This window comes from Caloenas nicobarica, chromosome 9 (genome assembly GCF_036013445.1).
Source record: "Caloenas nicobarica isolate bCalNic1 chromosome 9, bCalNic1.hap1, whole genome shotgun sequence".
Lineage (NCBI taxonomy): Eukaryota > Metazoa > Chordata > Aves > Columbiformes > Columbidae > Caloenas > Caloenas nicobarica.
Genome location: NC_088253.1, coordinates 14,055,251 through 14,073,549, shown reverse-complemented (window position 1 = coordinate 14,073,549; position 18,299 = coordinate 14,055,251). Strand labels below are relative to the sequence as shown.

The following is an 18,299-nucleotide window of genomic DNA, read 5'->3' as shown; positions in this document are numbered from 1 at the left end:
TCTTTCTAAGCTTTTACTGTTACCTTAAATATAGTCTAGACTTATTTTCTTGCAAGTATCCATATCAAAGAGTTTTGCGGCCATAAGTGAGACTATCAAGATAAGAAGTCTAAACTGTATGTTTTTATACACTTTTTCTTAACTAGGCAGAGAAATAATACATTCAAATATATGTGGATGAGATAAAGTTGAAACAAAATACTGTTTTCTGAGTAGTATGTGAAGAGAAGACTGTGTATGAAGAGCCTGTGAAATTTCCTGTGAAGCTGAGACAGGAAGGCTCAGCCTAACATCTCTAAAACAGTATAGAGATATCTCTGTGCCTGTGTGTGTGAGTGGACATTGTAGTATCTCTCGATGTATGCACATGGTTTCCAACATTTCTGAATTGGCGAATCTCATAGTTACAGCACATACCATATACTAATAAAAGACAAGAATAAAATACACTATGGAACAATCTGAGATCCTGAAAAGTTATGTTGAAAATAAATGGAAAATTTGCCTTTTTCTCTAACATTTTGTAATTTGGCCCAAGCATATATTTTTGCATATATTAACTGAATTTTCAAAAAATTTTGAAAGAGTAAGTTTTATTTTAATGCATACCCCATCCCTAATTCTCGGAAGGGGGGATTGTAGTCTGATCCTTGGCACACAATTATTGCATGCCTTGCTTAATGAAGTGCAGAGGTTATTTTGTTTTATTTTATTTTTATGAAACATTACATTTAGAAGAAATGGAAGCAATACTAAGACACATCCAGTGTTTCATTAACCCTCATGATTGTGAAACATAGTGCATCACCACTGCTCTGAAACATGGAAAAGAAAATAAATTCTAAACCAGTTATATTTTCATACATTTTAAATTCATAATTCAGTTAATCTGAATTGGCTGTAAACAGTGCAGATTTGGGGATTTTACGTTACTGAACTCTGATATAAAAATTGTGTAACAACATATTATACCTCTGAATTTTTTTCCTTTCTTCCAATAGGCTACAGTTAGATGATAGGAATTCATATGCAAAAGGATATTATGGCTATGAAATTAACATAGTGAGATGTAAGAGGAGACTAGTTTTGTCATTTTTTTCTGTTATGTAAAGGTACTCCTCTCTTTGTACGTCAGTAGAAGGATGTCTGCAGTGTTTATCTGACCCTTTTGCACTAGACAGAGGTTTTTACATATACCATTTAGATAGAAAGGGTGCAATTTTTGTTCTGAAGACCTCATTGATATATGCACATCATGATGGCTTAGTTACACGATTGTGCAGTTTGCCAATTGTATTCAAGCCTAAAAAACAGAAGTAAAAAGAGTTCATTATGCAAAGTCAGGATTCTTAACTTCTAAGTAATTGAAGTCACAACTTGCACATACACTTGCAGTGATTTGCCTTTCTGTAATCTCAACTGCAGTTCATAGAAAGCCAGATCAGTTTGGGGTGCCTTCCAGCAATGGTTCACCTGTGGTTGTTATACTGTTTTATTCTTTTTTGAATATGGCTTTCAGCAGTGCATTGGTTTCAGCTGCTGCAGTATGTGTGAATCTTGTTCTTATTTCCTAATAATAAATATGCCTGCTGTTATAAATTTGCCGTGGTCATTGGAGAAAGATGTAATACTGTTTTCTTATCAGAAAAACAGAAAATGCAGATCTTGAGAAGTGCTTTACGCTATGAAAGAGGTACATGACTGGTATTTTTTTTGTCCCAAGACCTCGAGAAAGAACTACAAAACAAAACAAACAAAAAAGCAGAATACCATGTCACATAGTCAGGAGCTGTGTTTGTGTACACTTCCAGCAGGGGTCACAGAAGGTTATAACCACTTACCTTGACCAAACAATTTTGAAGAAAAAAGTTTGAGTCTCTTCTCATATGCATTAAAACAACAAAGATTTCTGTTTAGGATGGTGAAAGCCCAAACAGATTTCTTAGCCAAAAAATTATTTCTCAGTTTTCTGAAAACTTTCTGGCACTACACATATAAAATGGCTAGGCTATTTTCAGTAATTTTCAATAGCAGTGTAGTGACTGCTCCTCAAGTACAGTATCTTTTGGGAATAGGATGTACTATGAAAATAACAAAATGGGGCGGGAAGAATTACATCACCTCTCCTGTCAGCTCTTGTAATGCTTATTCAAATGCAAACTCTGAAGACACCTTGAACAGGAATGAACCAAGGCCACGTAGCAAATTAATACTGTAACACAAACAGGTAAACTTCAGAGCTTTCATTTGTTCTTCATCCCATCTGAGTAAGCGTTCAGACTACTGTAATTGAATTTTCCTTTAATAAAATTGCTACTTGCAAGAAGTGAGGAATAAAAATATCAACTTTTAAATCTTTCAGACATGCAGGATAAGAATCCTGACATTCTGCCTCTGAAATACTTATATTTTCCCTTTTTACATTTTGAATATAAAAGAACGATTAAAATAAGTAGGGAAACAGGTAGCCAGCTAGTTAGAACTCAGCAAAGTGTACGCGTAAGCCATAAAGAGAAGGAGGGCAGTCCAGTACTTCAGTGGTACATTTCCAAAGAAGCACCTGTTGAGTGGTTATGGGTACTTATACTCTGGATCCAAAGTCTGATCTGAGTAGGAGCCGGGCCCTTCTAACAGCTGGGCATGAGGTTGACCAGCCAAGAGACCGAGCACGAGGATTAAATATGTTTGCCAAAGGCATGATTTGCAACTGGGAACATTGATAGCAGCTGTCTGTGTTGAGTTTCTGCTTGTATGGTTGAAACAATTTTCAAATCTTTCTGATCTTAAATTGAACAACTAAAAATATTTTCAATTACACAAATTGTGTTTTAGCTTTGTCAAAAAAGAAAAGTAATTGGTGCTTTGCTTATGCTCTTCATTTATGGAAAAACTCAACTCAGACTTTGGCTGAATGACTTGGTTAAGGAGTTTGAGGAAACGTAAGCTCTAGAATTTTGCACTGCGCTCGAGAGGAAAAGTCTTTCCTGTATTTTTTTGAACACTTAATATTATTGGGATACAATCACATAAATTGAGATCATATGCAACTCTCTATGTACCCTGGAGGATCACGTTCTTTTTTTCCTGTGGAACAGTGGTAACTTCTTTGTTAAACACTCACAATTGAATAAACAGAAAGATAAACATGTGCTCGTATAATGCTTACCCATACGTCTGTATGTTTTTATTGACAGGCAATACTAGGAAAAGTATAAATTGCTGTAGAACTGGAAAAGTATTGTGAGTGAATAAAACAGATGTTATCTTAGCATGAAACAGATGTAAAACTCACTAGTGTTTGCCTCATAAAGTATAGCATTTGGTTGAATACAGCTGGTGCCAGGATTACAAATTAATCATGTTTCAATGCATTTTTGCTAATTAGATCCCCCTCTGTGACTACTCTCTCCCCCTTAATAAATTCCAAATGTTAACATTTCTTTTTTTCTTTTTTTTTTTTTAATGAGCACTTAGAATCAGCCACTTTTTGGTATTAGAAAACTTTTCAGTAGTGATGAATTTGAAACTAGCAGTCGTTCAAAATCCAGCATTCTAATTTTGCTAAGTGTGTGGCTTTTAGTATTTAGTGCCAATGTCAGATTCTTCTCCTGGTGTTATAATGATTTTTATGTCATAGAGCAGCTGGAGAGTTTAATTGTGAACTTATATTGAATCAGATGCATTTTTATCTGTTGATTTTTCTCAGACCAGAACTAATATTGGTTTAGTTTGTCGACAGTTGACTTCAATAAAACACACGTTTTGAGATAAGATTCTATACTGGGCAGTAGAGGAGGGAGCAACATGACTTTTTATCTAGCTTTATGTTAGCTCTGAAACAGTATTGATTCTGTTCCAGCAAAAGAGATGGGACTGTATGAGAAAGATGAAAGTCTTGGGATTCTATGCAAGGTTGCGTTAACCAGAATGGCATTCATAAAAATCTCAAAGACAGTAATATTCTGTTATTTCAGTAATACTCTTTTTAAAGAAAGCTGAAATAACAAGATCATTTTCAGAAATCTCACTTGGATTTCCTAATTACTTGCTTACACTACATACAGGAGTCTCATTGGATTTTCAAATCTGAATATAAACCTTTTCTAATTTACTGTTTATGAGGGATATTTGCTGGGATGTTTTGATATAAACTACTAAAAAGATCACTAATAATAAAATAATTTTGTATAAGATGTCTATTATTTCTCTTCAGATTGGTAGTTCACGCAGTCTTATTTTGTTAAATTTGTTCACCCAAAGCTCTGAATTTGTCAAATTTCATTAGGTCTTCACAACTAACAAGTTAACAAAAGGAGGTTAATTCCAAAGTACAGATCCTGTGCTGAGAACAGTTTTCTCTAGGAGAGCTCTCACATCTCACTAGACTCCACCTGCTGCAATATCAGCCAAGAAAGAGGCATGGTCTGAGGTGTACCTAGTTTAAATAATTTGGACATTTTAAAATTAATAACTTTACCTACACCTAAAACCAAATAGATGATCACTTTTCCTTTAACCTGTAAGTGAAGTATGAGTGTGATGAACAGCTGACAGGCAGCAGAGTACCCTGCCAGCTGAAATCTCAGAATGGCATTATGGTGCAGCCCCAAGCACGGCACACTGAATTCATTGAGACTTAAGGTGGCAAAGCCACAGAATACTATGGGATATCTAAATCTGGAAGAAAAGATTAAATGCGTAGAGCAAACATATGCAGTTTTAAAGTGCAGCTGTTGGCCACTGCACTTATCTAAGCATGGAATAGTACAGAAAATAGTAAGAGATCTAAAATGTTTCCAAACAGCATATCTGAATTACAAAGGGCATTTATGTTTTGTCAGTTAACAGAGGCATTGATACATCAGCCATTTCTCCCTCACCCAAATTTCTCCCTATGTTTTACCTTTATTTGAATGCACAAACCCAAAGACCCAAGCCACCATATAGGTTAATTTCCCTGGTACAGCAAGAATTGGAATTGAAAGCAGCTTCACATAGTGGCGAAAAGAAATGGAAAGTGAATTGACTGTTGAACTTTCACTTACAGGAAGTTGAAAGAGAAATTTCATTCAGAACAGAATGTGGACTTTATTATTCCTACTACAAACAGATGATTCAGGCTGCTTCCATCCAGCAAGGTATTGTAAACTGTAAAGTAAGTTCTACTTCATGTTGGCAGCTGACTATTTTTAGTATTTTTTCAAATTTAGTTGAGAACAAGGAATACTATAACTGTGAAAGACAGTGTAACAATTGTACTGGACACAGATTTATTCTGTTCATACAGCAGGGAACCACCAAGTTATGAACATAATAAATTTCACAATGATACCTTGGTTTCTGTGCCACACTTTCACATTCTGATGAAGGCAATCACTTTGAGGCACAACTTTTATACCTGTTAAGGTTTCAGCCTTGCTGATTTATTCAGTATTACTTTCATTTTTATTCTTCTCTTGTTTAATTTGAATTATGAGCTATTTGTGGGAAGGGGCATTTTTTTTTTCTGTATGCCTGGACAGCAAGTGCCACAATGAGCAGCTTCCAAGTAAATCATATACAATGATGCTGTTTTCCTGTGACAGTCTCATGTTTTCTAGGTGCTTAAATTGCTCCTTAGCAATTTTACTTATACTACACTTTTGTCAATATTAACGTCACCTGTGTTCAAAGTAGTGACAAGAGTGGTTCTTCAGATCCACTATGTACCACAGATTCTATGCTAGGAATGCAAGTGTAAAAATAAATGGTTTATACATTACTAAAGGTACAGTACTTGAATTAGCACTCTACATCACATTCCGAGCAGGGAAACTGAAGACCTCAGAAGGTCATGTTCATTCAGAGGTAATGCGATCTGAATCCTTGACTCAAAGTTTGCAGTTTTTGATGAGAGATCCTAAAATAACCTTTGAAAAAGTTATTCACTGTTCAAATGAAGGTGGAGGGGGGAAATGACAATCTCCTATTTCAATTTCTCTTTATCGTTAAGGTTTACATGGTTTAGTATATGACAATAAAACTGAATCTGTGAGGACAATTAACATACTTGAAAGAATGAATGTTTACCAGGAGGTGTTTCTCAGCATTCTGTATAGGATTCTTCCAATTCAGGTAGGCGTTTATTTATGACTTTAGATTGTAAGTGCATTATGAAGATTGCGCAGTGAATCATAGCTCCCCTTTTTAGTTATTTTCTAATTAGAAATATTCCTAATACCTTTGTAATTTGTAAAAGCAAAACCTAATTCATATTAAGTATACTCCCCCCCCATGAGTGTTTTGTGTCAACATCAGTATTCTTGTGTTTTACAGCAGTACCTAGAGCCCGTTTATTTTTATATCTACACTTTGTTTGGACTTCAGGCAGTTTATGTCATTGCTCTGTATGTAACAAGCTGGCTTCTTAGTGGAACATGGCTTTCAGGGTTGTTGGCAGCTTGCTGGTATATTACAAACAGGTAAGTGAGATTAAACATTCCATCATTCTAATATTGTACCTCATGTCAAAGGTAAGGCATTAAATCTTCAAATGCATGATTAATTGAACAAAACTCCAACTATAAGGCCTCTCTCCAGATGAGCCAGAAAATGGAAAAAAAATGTTTAAGTAATACAAAATAATTAAAACAATCAGAAATGAGCTGACATTTCAGACTAGAATTTTAAAGTTTCAAGAAGTTTGACTAGAAAATTTTGGCTTAAATTAGTCTCTAAAAGTGGACTACATCTTTCAGACATATTTGGATCTCCAGAAGATACATCCTGTCTTCTCCAGCCTAGGATCTCTGAGGTGTTAAAGACACCTGCATATATGCCCTTCAGGTCTCTCCTCACTGCCCCACACTCAACCTCCAAAAAGATGGTAATTGAGCTGTTCTAGTGATTTCTCACTTAAGAAATCTGAATTTGGAGAGCAAAATTAAAGGACTGCTTTTAGGCCAGCAGTAATCTCGTGGCATGAAGCTAAGAGTGGTGACACAGGCTGTTATCTATAACTTCATCAAGAAAAAGTTTCAGTTCTGTCAAAATGCTTTGATATGTTAATCAGCAGCTGTAAAGAAGTTTATGTGTAAGCATTTCCATTACAGAATCGTTGTAGGTATATAGTGGTAAAACGTTTCTTTCTCCTAAGATGAAAGTAATTAAAAAATACATGCAATGTGGAGTATTTTACATGTCTATTTCCTGAGGTCATCTTTTCCATTTACACAATATTTGGAACAGATTTGCTTTGTCCATCTTTCTATTAATTCACGAACAATGGAAGCTTGTTATCCTTTATGCAAATAGAATAAGTACATAAATTGATTTGGATAAAGACTTACTGTTCAGGTGAAGTACATCTGAGGCTACTGAATAGCTCCATTTCAGATGTTTTTTCATCCAGTTAAGCATGTCTCAGATGTGTTGTTTACTTTGCTTTTTAGCAAACATTTTCTTTATGCAAGAAAAAAGGGAATTGTTTTGGTTTTAACTTCTAATTCAAGTTTTGTAAATGACTGCCCTTTGGGGAACTTTTACTAACTTCCATCACATACCTTTTATGGTAGAACATTAAAAAAATGACCAGAAGTTTCTAACCATTTTAGTGGTATTCAAATCCAATGCAGTGGGATCACAGTGAAGATATTGATATCTATTTATTCTTATATGTGCTTTTTACAAACCAAACAATGAAGTAAAATTACCTGTGGCCTGAAAACTCCACATGCTGGATTTTGGGAGTGCTTTTGTTTGGGTGGGTGTTTGTTTTTAAATTATCCAAGCTGATGCCTTTCATTGCAATCTCTCTGTCACCATGTTGGTGTTTTATATGTTTTAAATTCATGAAACTCTGTTTGTTTTGTACAGAGTAGATACTACAAGAGTAGAATTCACCATTCCTTTAAGAGAGAACTGGGCACTACCATTCTTTGCTGTTCAGATAGCAGCCATCACATACCTACTCAGAACTCATTTGCAGCCTGTTCAAGAAGTGAGTGTTTCTAACAAGTATGACACAGTAAAATTAGTATTAGAAAAGCGCCTATAAAACTTAGGACAAAATACTTATTAAGCATTTATAGCAATGGATATATACACACACAAATCACTTATAACGTTGAAGACATTAATCAGATGAGCCTTCTGTTAATTCAGAAGTAGTTGGAATACATATGCTCACCAATGGAAAAAAAACAAAGGTAAGCTCTAAAGAGTACATGACAACAGTACTGTGTATTTAAGAAAACATAAGAGACTAATGTAAAGTGGGCAGCAGAAAAGCTTGTAAAGCACAAGGATTAAAGATTTTCTTTTGATTTCATTTATTTTACAAATACAGGATGTTGTCCCTATCTGCAAGAATAAAAGCAAATTGGTGATACAGTCTTTGACAAACAGTTCTTAAGTCATTACTCCTCAATTTGTTCAAGTAACTGCTATTTATAGCATAGTAAAACACATATTGCATGTTAATCTATGGGCTGAAACTATTTGAGATCTTACCCTTTTGTTGCAAGTGCTATTACAATTGTAAAATACAGACATAAATACAAGAACCTGTAACTCTGAAAAATTGTTGTTATCCTCCAAGCAGTTATTGCAGATAGAAAACTTATATTAATGTCTTAAAAATTGATTTAAAAAACCCCACAAATTAAGGTAGTTTTTGGTTATTGGTGGGGGACAGGGATGAGACGGGGGATTTATAATTTATTAATTTTTCATTAGGGAAACTGTAGAGTTCAATAAAACTTCTTTCTCTCCTTCTAGAGAATGACACTTATGGCTGTATTCGTATCAACGTTTCTCTTTAGCCTGACTTGGCAATTTAATCAGTTTATGATGCTGATACAGGCGCTGGCGTTATTCATACTGGACTGCTTTGACATGCTTCCCACAGCAAAGGTAAGATCACATTTGGAAATAACCAAACTTTTTTCAGTTTTGGAGGTGTTTTACTAACCAGTGGTGCAGATGCCCAAAGTAATACAGATTATACACTGTGCTGCTTTGTGCTTTTAAGTAATCACAGTGTATATACTGCAAGTGTAAAAATTAATATACAGAGCAACACCATTTCTGATTTTTTTTTCTGCTGATTTAATTTCACTTTGTCTAATTCACTTCTATTGTTTAATTTTTGTCTAGTTTTGTTTAGGCACAGCTATGTTTTGACACTACTAAGGGATTGCTTTTAAAACCATCATAGCAGTTGATGTAATAGCTTAAGCACGTCCTCTGGAAGTGGACAGAAAAAAAAAATTCGCACAAGAAATTTTTGCCTAAGTTGAAGTCATAAGAATGAATGCATGAATTTTGCCTCAAGTATCATGTATCCTTGTTTGAAAGTGAGGTGTAGGCACCATACCACAAAGAGAAAGATGATGGACCAAATTGCTCAAGAGAAGCAGTTTTCTTTTGTACATTGAAATTCATCCCAAAATAACAACATTGTCACTGATATGTTGCTGAACTGAATAAGCCAAAAAGCAAAACAAATGTTACTAAGAAAATAAGGGATCATTTACAGTGAATTTTTTGAAATAGAAATATACTGCAGAGGATGAAAACATTGTCTTTGAATTTAATCTCACTGTGGAATTCTACTGAGATGTTTTTAGCCCTTGTAAAAGCTTACACTAGTTGAAAAAGCTTCTAACGTTAAGGAAGGTTACAGTAGGATGAAGCATAATTCATATTCATTTCATTTTAAATTTGAAGCAGACTTGAATGTTAGTGATTGTATTAATTTAACTGCAAATTAGCATGGTGGCTGCATATCAAAATGAATGTGGTTTATTTAACAGTTTCTAAACTCTTTATTATATCTGCAAGTGTAAGATGAAGTTAGCAATTAATGTCAGTAATCAGCTGCCTTAAAAGCTGGCAAATTACCAGCTTCATCCTGAATTATACTGAAACGGACATGCTGTACTCCTCTTGTTCCATATTAATTTTCAAAAAAGTTCTCCTTAAAACTCTTGGAGTTTGTTGGGCCATTTGATACTGATTTACACCACTCTGTAACACGAGACTGAACTCACGTTCTTTGTGCCAGGTAAAATCTATGTTTTGGTACCACTTTATCAGAAAATCAGGTGGTTTTTAGTGTTTGCATTCAGTTTAACATTTGTAGTAGTTTAGCATAGCTCAAAAAGGGCTATACTAGACTATTATTAAAAAGTTAGAGAAATCAGCTGATGCTTGATTACTGAACTGCACTGAGCCATAACTCTTTAGTCAGAAAGACATTAGAGAAGCTACAGAAACAATTCTTTGACCAATGAAAATAAAAAACCACCTTCCAAATATTAAGTAATTAATATTTTCCTCACTCTGAAGTTAACGTATCTGCTTTATTATAGCATCAGGCTCTCCTAGGTATAAAACAGGCATAAAATATTGATCTAACTAGTTCAGGACATAAATATAGGGAGGATATAGTAATGGCTGTAAGTACGATGATTTAGTGTAAGATGATACATTTTTAGTAAGAATAATTGATGTTTAAATAAACTATAAAACACATTCAAAGAAAAGCAGCTATGACTGTAAAGTTTTGTAGGCATAAAAATCTCATTATTGTTACAGGTTATGTGGCTGTATATCATTCAGATTTCTGGATTACTTCTGGTCTGTGTCCTACAGTTCTTTAATTCTATGATACTTGGATCATTACTTTTAAGTTTTAATGCTTCTGTCTTGATAACAAGAACAATCCAGGTAGGTACCAAAATATTTCTGTAGTACTAAATGAGGAGTGTGATATATAGAGATAAATGAGTAATTTCTATGCATTATAATTTTAAATTACTAATAGTAATTAAAGGAATTACCATAGCGTAAAGCAACAAAAACATTGCATGATCAAATAATGAATTCAATTATACTAACTACAGCATAGCCAAGCACATCAGACACCATAATTCTGTGATTGCTGTTAACATTTATGATTGTGCAAGCTGCAGTTTTAGATCCTGCAAAAAATTGCATAAATGGACTTTACACCTGTTTCAGCAGCACTTGTCTTGTAGTTATGGATCTGCCTTCCAACAAAATATTCTGGGAGAACTAGGCACATACCACATTCAGTTTACTGAAATCTTTTGTTTCTTTCAAAGGTTAGGAGGTTTTTTTCCTGTTTTTACAATTCTCGTTTTTCTGATACTGGCATTGACGACAGCCTCTAATTAGAATATATGAACTTACAGGGCCATTCCTGATATCTCTCACTCCTGACCTTTAAAAATCAGGACTGTGTTTTTCATAGTCAGAAAATGTCTGCACCTCTTCCAAGTTGCCTGTGAGCAGCCAAAGATCCATGCTCAGATCTGGAGCTTTGAACTGGAAAGCTGCTCAAAATGCTGTCAACTGACAGAGCCAGAAGACACCTTTGCCACACTCAGGCAGAAGGTCTAAAGAACAGATATTTCAAAAGGCACACAATGCTATTGAAATTAGGGGAATCCTGGAAAACAGCAACAGGTGCACTGGGTGCCAGCAGTTGTATAGATGTAATGGGGCCGCCTCTGAAGGAAGGGCTGTTTAGCTGGTTACAGAACTCCGACAGGTCAACATGCTGGGAAGTTCTTGTGACACTGTCCCTTTGGTTTTGTGGAAGAAATATATCTTCATTCTCGCTACTTGGTTATGTATACATTTTTGCTTACATGAACCTAATACAAATTTCATCCTGATCAGGCCTAGCAATCTGAAATAGTCTGTGTTGCTTTTGTTCTAAATACATACAAGTGTACTGAAATATTAATATTTTGTTCCAAATACATACAAAAAAGTACTGAAATACTAATATTTTTTTCTTTCTAGAAAAACCTAAAAAAGGGCACCTTGCTTAATAGGCTTGGAAAACTTATCCTCCATGTACTGTTAGTCATGTGGTTGACTTTCCTAATAAATAAATTAATCAAGGTAAGCATATAATTTTTAATATAGAAACTTACAAAAGCTATTTGTTAATCATCTCCAGTAATGTCATTAAATAAAAATTGGAATATTTGACTGCATTTCAGAGACTACTGCATTCCTATACTGCTGAGCATTTGCAAAGCTTTTCTTTGAATTTACTTTTCAATGAATGCAGTTAGACATGAATGCTTATAAAAACGTTGTAGACCATACCATACATTTATTTCTTCTTGTGCACAGAGATATCTGCAGACATTAGTAACAGTAACACCTTTTCTGCTTTTGAGTTTTAGTCTCTTCAACTGATCTATATCAACAGATTAACTTTAGTACACATGGAAATTAAAAGTATCACAGTAAAATATAAGTCATTGAAATGAAAAATACAGCTAAAAGCAACTTGTCCTGGATAGTCTTTATCTGTAAACAAGAAACTAATAGTCTAAAAAGTAAGTAACTTGCCTTTTGGACCACAGGACCATAATTACAAACTGAATGCTTATTTGGTTGCAAAGCGCCCTGTCTCAATAACTGTGTTGCTTCACAGTTTCATTTAAATGCTGAAAAAACTGTTTACTGTATGAAGCTTAATTTTTTGATACTTAAAATATAATTTCCTTTCTTTTTTCTCCCCTTTGTAGAAAATTCTTCATCTTGAGTCAGATGAACATATATTCAAATTCCTGAAAGCAAAATTTGGATTTGGGGCAACAAGGTATGATTTAGCTGCAATTTTACTTTTTTGTATGACTTCATTAAGTGAAGCCTGAAGGTTGTTGCTCATTTCAAATCTTGGTAATGAATCATGGATTTTTACCTCATGTTTATGTCATACATTTTCTTTCATAATAATCTGCACAACTGTGGCTTTATAATTGCTTGAGAAAAAAGGAAGCTGGTCTTTTTTGACATCAAGTTATGAAATACATGATGACAGGGATTATTTTTTTTTCCTTAGAGATTTTGATGCTAACCTGTATCTTTGCGAAGAAGCTTTTGGATTACTACCATTAAATACTTTTTCAAGACTCTCAGATACCTTGCTTTTTTACGTCTACATATTTGTTCTCTTCCTGGTGACAGTAGCAGCTGTAATTGTTGCCTTTCGGAACCTCAGGTAAAATATGTTTAAAAATAATTCACATTTTTATCCATTTTCTCTTCTTCAACAGGCTAAGGAACTGACAGTTGAGTACAGCAGCACACAGTATTACTTTCCACAGGTACCAAGCAAACAGTAGGACATGTAAGAGAGAGATCAAAATAAGTAGCTTCCTATTATAGCTAAAAATGTAAAGGATTTAATGAGACTAAACAAAGAAACATTCTTCACTAGATTTCTTCAAGCTCTTTGCTGTTGAAGTTTTGCAGTGTGTGTAGGGTTGGTTGACTGGAGTTTTTTTTAGGGGAGTGGGAAGCAGGGGAAGGGTGTCTGTAGAGAAAGCAATGTTAGTTTCTTTAGTTCGGCCCATTTTCCCTGTGCAAAGCACTCCCAATTAAAGATTTCCCTGGTGATATCCTCAGACTGCCCAGAAATGAGCTGGGATGGTCTGTGCTGAACTCCCTGTGATGTGTGGCAAGGAGCAGGAGTGCCAGACTGCAGCTGTGCATCACTGCTGCCTCTTCCCACAGCTGAGCTCCAGGATTTGAAGTAATTTACGGAACACTAGGAGAAAATTAGTACTGAACTGCTATTAAAAAAAAAAAAAAAAAAAAGTAATGGTTCATTATAAATTTCTCGGGTTTACATTTGTAACTTGGGCAAAAGTTAGAAGGGATGATACAAAACTAGATCAAGCAAAAATTCAAGGAGTGTCACATAACTAATGCCACTCGTCATGGATTTGGTGGAAAATAGCATGGAACAGGGAGAGAGAGGATCTAAGATGTTCTGAAACTACGTTATAATAACTGTGAAGTCATAGTCATCTGTAAGGCACTTTGGTATTATTCGACCAGCCTCTTAAACTCACTGCATCAATCCTTTTTAAAAATAAAAAGAAGATTCTGGAGCTGTTATTTTCTGTAATTCAAAATGTAATCCCAAACACTACCCTAATTTTTAACACTGACTAGTTATCTCAACTATCCCCCACTCAAAAAAACAGGGAAAAAACCCACACATGTAAGCAGGATTTTTTTTTAGTCAGCTCTCCATATACATCCACAAGAGTAGCCACATCAAGCAAGAACCAGCCTTTTCAGCACATCTTTTCTATAATCTTATTTTCAATCTGCAGCCTTAGTAGCATCCAGATATACCAGCACTGCCCCACAAAACACAGTTAAATTCTTCATGCTCATCCAAAGCCCTGTGACCCCTGTGGGAGTAGTTCTTTCAAGCAATATACAAAGCATGCTGTTCTGTAAATGATTTAGTCTTGTTCTAGAACAGCCTGTTTAAACCCACTGCATTTCCAGAAAACCAGACATGAAAATAAATTCCTGATGCTGCACGAGGTTGGTGCTATGGGGCTTAATTATGTCATAGGTGTAACAGAAGACTGTGGACTGATAGCAGTGGTATTGCTCTTAGCATCAGAAGGATTAAATGCTTTTTAAAATACAGACAACTATATGAAATGTGTTACAGAACTGACTATAACACTTTTTTTTTCTTCTGTTTAATTAGTGATTCAAATCAAGTCCAGTTCTTGGAAGAAACAGAAGAATGCACAGTAACACTGAAGCCTGATGCTGCTTACAACTTTATTCACACAGTCCTTTTTGGATGTCTGGCATTCAGCACAATGAGGTATATTTTTAAAAGTTCTACTTTTTTAGCCAATTGACTTTATTTTGATAAGAGTGTCAAATATACACAAACTGATAGGATCATGAACCTTCTTTCTCTCCTGGCTGCATTTCTGCTTGTAGATGGAGACATTGCCAAAAAGAATGTTTGGAAGCTTGGCAACAGAGATGTTCTCAAGAGCACATAGCAAAGTGTGAAGTTAATCTTTTACACAGTTATTTCAGAGTCCTGAAAGTCCAAGAAAACTATGTTCAGAATTTCTCTAACATTCTTATTGGCACCACTTAGCAGAGCTCCAGATGATCAGCAAAAACTTGTCTGTATTCTTCCAGAATGAAATACCTCTGGACATCCCACATGTGTGTATTTGCATCTTTTGGCCTGTGCAGTACAGAAGTGTGGAAACTCATCCTGAAGTGTATCCATCTCTACACACCACAGAGGGTTAGCGCTACTCTTCATGAAATTGGTTTTTGCCCCATATCTAAACCAAATCGAGACTCAGATTTAAAAGACATCTGAAATGAATATTGTTTGTAGTTCTCTTAAACTGGATATCTTTGAAGTACATTTGTATAAGTTTAGTAAGTAAAATGTATTTTCTAGTGGTTTATATATTAAACAATTCCATTTGAATACACTAGATGGCAATATAGATGTGGCGATGAAAAATAACTACAATTTTACTAAAAAAGTCTGTCACGTTATTAAGAAATCATCAGAGGTCTGAGAAGACCTTTACAGTCTCTTATACCAAATGATATGGTGTTTTCCACTTTGTAGAAGATAGATTTAAGTATATACAAATAAATCCACCACTTGCAGTGGGTCTGTAGGAAGGGTTTTACTTGAAAACAAGATCAGAACATGGTTGTAAAATTCAAACTCTGTAAATTGCACCATGTGATAAATGCGCTAGATATCATTAGATTAAAAATTAAGTTTATCCAAATAAGTGTTTCATCAGAATAACCAATTTTTTTTGTGATTTCTTTTAGACACATGTGATTAAGTATTCTATACCAATAATTACATTACTATACATTTCATATAAGGTAAGAGGGGTTTTTTTCCTGTATATTTTGGCATTTTTTTGGTTGCATGGAATTTTCCTTTTCTCATTAAGTGATGTTGTCTTATAAATAATTGCGTACAAGATTTGTAGCTGAATTTTAAAAATTGGCATAGACTGTGAGGTGCAAGTACCTTTACACATACAAAATTGTACGTAAAGGATCAGTTGGGCTCATTTGACCCAAAGTAGTTGTCCATAGATACAAATGTTTGTCTGATTGTATATGTAAGTTACCAGTTGTGATTTACATGCATAATTTTATGGAAATGTAAGTTGTCTCGTTTGGTTTTAACTAAGTTGCAGATAAATGCAGATTGTGAAATTGTGTAATGATTAATTGTAGGAGCAGAAATAATCATAGTGTTCTATACTGCACTGCCTCATCTCGTATGGTTTGAAGTACAGAATTGTTAAACTAGTCAAGTACTTATATTATCCTCAGTCTGTCCCAGAAACAAATTATTATTATGGTCAAATATTTAAATGTGAATACATAAAACATATTTAAAATAAGCACATGTACAAGATTATTAGTCGGTTGGTCCATCATATCAGTCAGATTTAGAACATTAATTTAATGAGCATAGCATTCTTTTAATCTGTATTGGCAAAGACAAAAAATTCCAATGCTACTCTGATGGAGAAGTTATTCCTGCAATACCTAGTGTGACATGAGAATATTTCTGTTAAATAATTACTCTCAGAGAAACGCAAGGTAAATTTCATTATTAAAGTTAAAAAGGTAGTAGTAAAGCATAACAGTTAAGGAAGCTGCTAACAGAGTTCACTCTGGAAATCTGTTCCCCGCCCTTAAAACATTGAAATAAAAAGTCGAAAAATACTATAACAGTTTGTTCAGTAAAGTTACACTGATGTATTCCACTTAAATTTTCTTATTCTTCTGCTAGAGAACTTTTTAGGAGTATTTTTTCTACTGGTATGCTGGTTAGGGAAGTCATTTAGCATTTTCATTGTCTCTGAAAACAATAGAAAATGCCATTTATTTTGACATGGGTAATGCCAAGAGCATAGATAGTCTAATGTGACAGATCAACTGGGAATAATTTTCCTCCCACTCTTTATGAGCAGATGTGAAGTTCCTAAATCCTGTCAGATTCAATTCTGAAGTCAACAGAAGTCACTGATTTTCATAGGCTTTAGATTAGTCATTAGTTGTGCTCAGTCTGCCTGGAAAGCCTCATTTTTGTGCTTCTTCTAAATATAGGAATTTTTTTTTTTTTTTTGTACATTAAAAATACAATTTTCTAAAGTGCTCAGTGGGAATAAAGAAACACATCATCTTGCAGTACTTAAGTCAGTTCTTGCAGTTCAGCTACCAGAGGAGTGGCTGTCTGCATGTGTCTTTTCTGCAACGCTGCAAGAGCTGGTGAGCCCTCAGGAAAGCAGCCTGCCTGACAGAGATACAGCTTGTCACCGCATTCCCTGGCAGTGTTTGGAATAAAAATTCTTACAGAGAGAGATCCAGAAAGTATCCATTGCTTCTGTGAGAACGTGTTTATATATTCTATCTCTACAACCTTCAGAAAGAAGCCAATGGTGCAAGTAGATTTTCATGACAGAGACCTACTTATCTTTCTCCTTTCCAGATAAGAATTTATCTGTTCATGCACTGTGATGGCGCAGAGTGCATATTCACCACAAAGCTAACCCGTCAGCATGGCTAGTTTTCTTGAAGTATTAGTAGGGAAATTTTGTATTTCATTCTGTCACGGTTATGTTTGTCAGACGAACTATTCTTTAGTGCCATTCCTCAAAATAGACGTTTTATGGGATTATTAATCTAATCCTGAATAAGCTAATGAAAGCCTCTTTTGAGGCATGTGGTTACTACAGTCCCAAATACATCACTTGAACAAAATGTATTGAGATACAGATGCATCTACAATACTAGCTATATTTCCGATTTCAGGTACAGTATGTTTTGAGACCTATAAGACATCTATATTGGAGACCTATAAGACATCTATATTTCCATATACACAAGTTGTCTTCATTAGCAAACATCTTTTAGATAAAGTGAAAGTGCTGAAGTGTTTCCATGCTTACTTTAACTGTGCTGCAGATAACACATGTATATAATGCAGTACTAAATATTATTTGTTTCATTTCATGCTCTTTATAAATAGGTTTCAGCTGTATCTGTGTCCATTGCATTTAACTTCTCAACAGAATAATACCCATCAATTTGTGTTTGTATGTCAGTCATTCCTAAATAAATTACAAATACTTCTTGAGTTCCAGCAGGTCTATAGTTCCTGGTTTTACCAAATAAACTTGATTTTTCTTTGCTAGTAAACTGTCCATTCATATAATTTCTCAAACTGCACTTTTATCTTCATCATGGCCAAGTCCTTTTGCTCCAAACATATACATTTATTGGAGCATATAATGCAACATATACCAATGATCTCAGCAGTGTTTGGCTGTAGTGAAGAGCTCCCTATATGTACTGTATGTATTTATCCTTTAAACCTAAAGTTTGTCAGGCTGACAATCTGTAGAAGAAATGGCAAAAGAAAATGACATGTTTATTTG

The 18,299-nt window shown here is 34.7% G+C and overlaps 1 protein-coding gene across 5 annotated transcripts in view; it reads left to right on the top strand.

Moving 5' to 3' along the window:
* DPY19L3 (dpy-19 like C-mannosyltransferase 3) overlaps positions 1–18,299 on the top strand; it is a 37,371-nt gene that overhangs the window by 5,275 nt on the left and 13,797 nt on the right. For 4 of the 5 annotated variants that reach the window (XR_010606695.1, XM_065641153.1, XM_065641156.1 and 1 more), the window contains 12 exons: positions 5,048–5,138; positions 5,993–6,114; positions 6,316–6,461; positions 7,855–7,978; positions 8,758–8,892; positions 10,579–10,710; positions 11,815–11,916; positions 12,555–12,628; positions 12,872–13,030; positions 14,546–14,668; positions 15,001–15,112; positions 15,667–15,723. Coding sequence is in view for 4 of the 5 variants with exons in the window: in XM_065641153.1 (XP_065497225.1) it covers positions 5,048–5,138; positions 5,993–6,114; positions 6,316–6,461; positions 7,855–7,978; positions 8,758–8,892; positions 10,579–10,710; positions 11,815–11,916; positions 12,555–12,628; positions 12,872–13,030; positions 14,546–14,668; positions 15,001–15,112; positions 15,667–15,723 (1,377 nt within the window). In the remaining variant the exon portion in view is untranslated. Of the gene's footprint in view, positions 1–5,047; positions 5,156–5,992; positions 6,115–6,315; positions 6,462–7,854; positions 7,979–8,757; positions 8,893–10,578; positions 10,711–11,814; positions 11,917–12,554; positions 12,629–12,871; positions 13,031–14,545; positions 14,669–15,000; positions 15,113–15,666; positions 15,724–18,299 lie in introns of all 5 variants that reach the window. The other variant, XM_065641154.1, reaches the window with a different exon arrangement.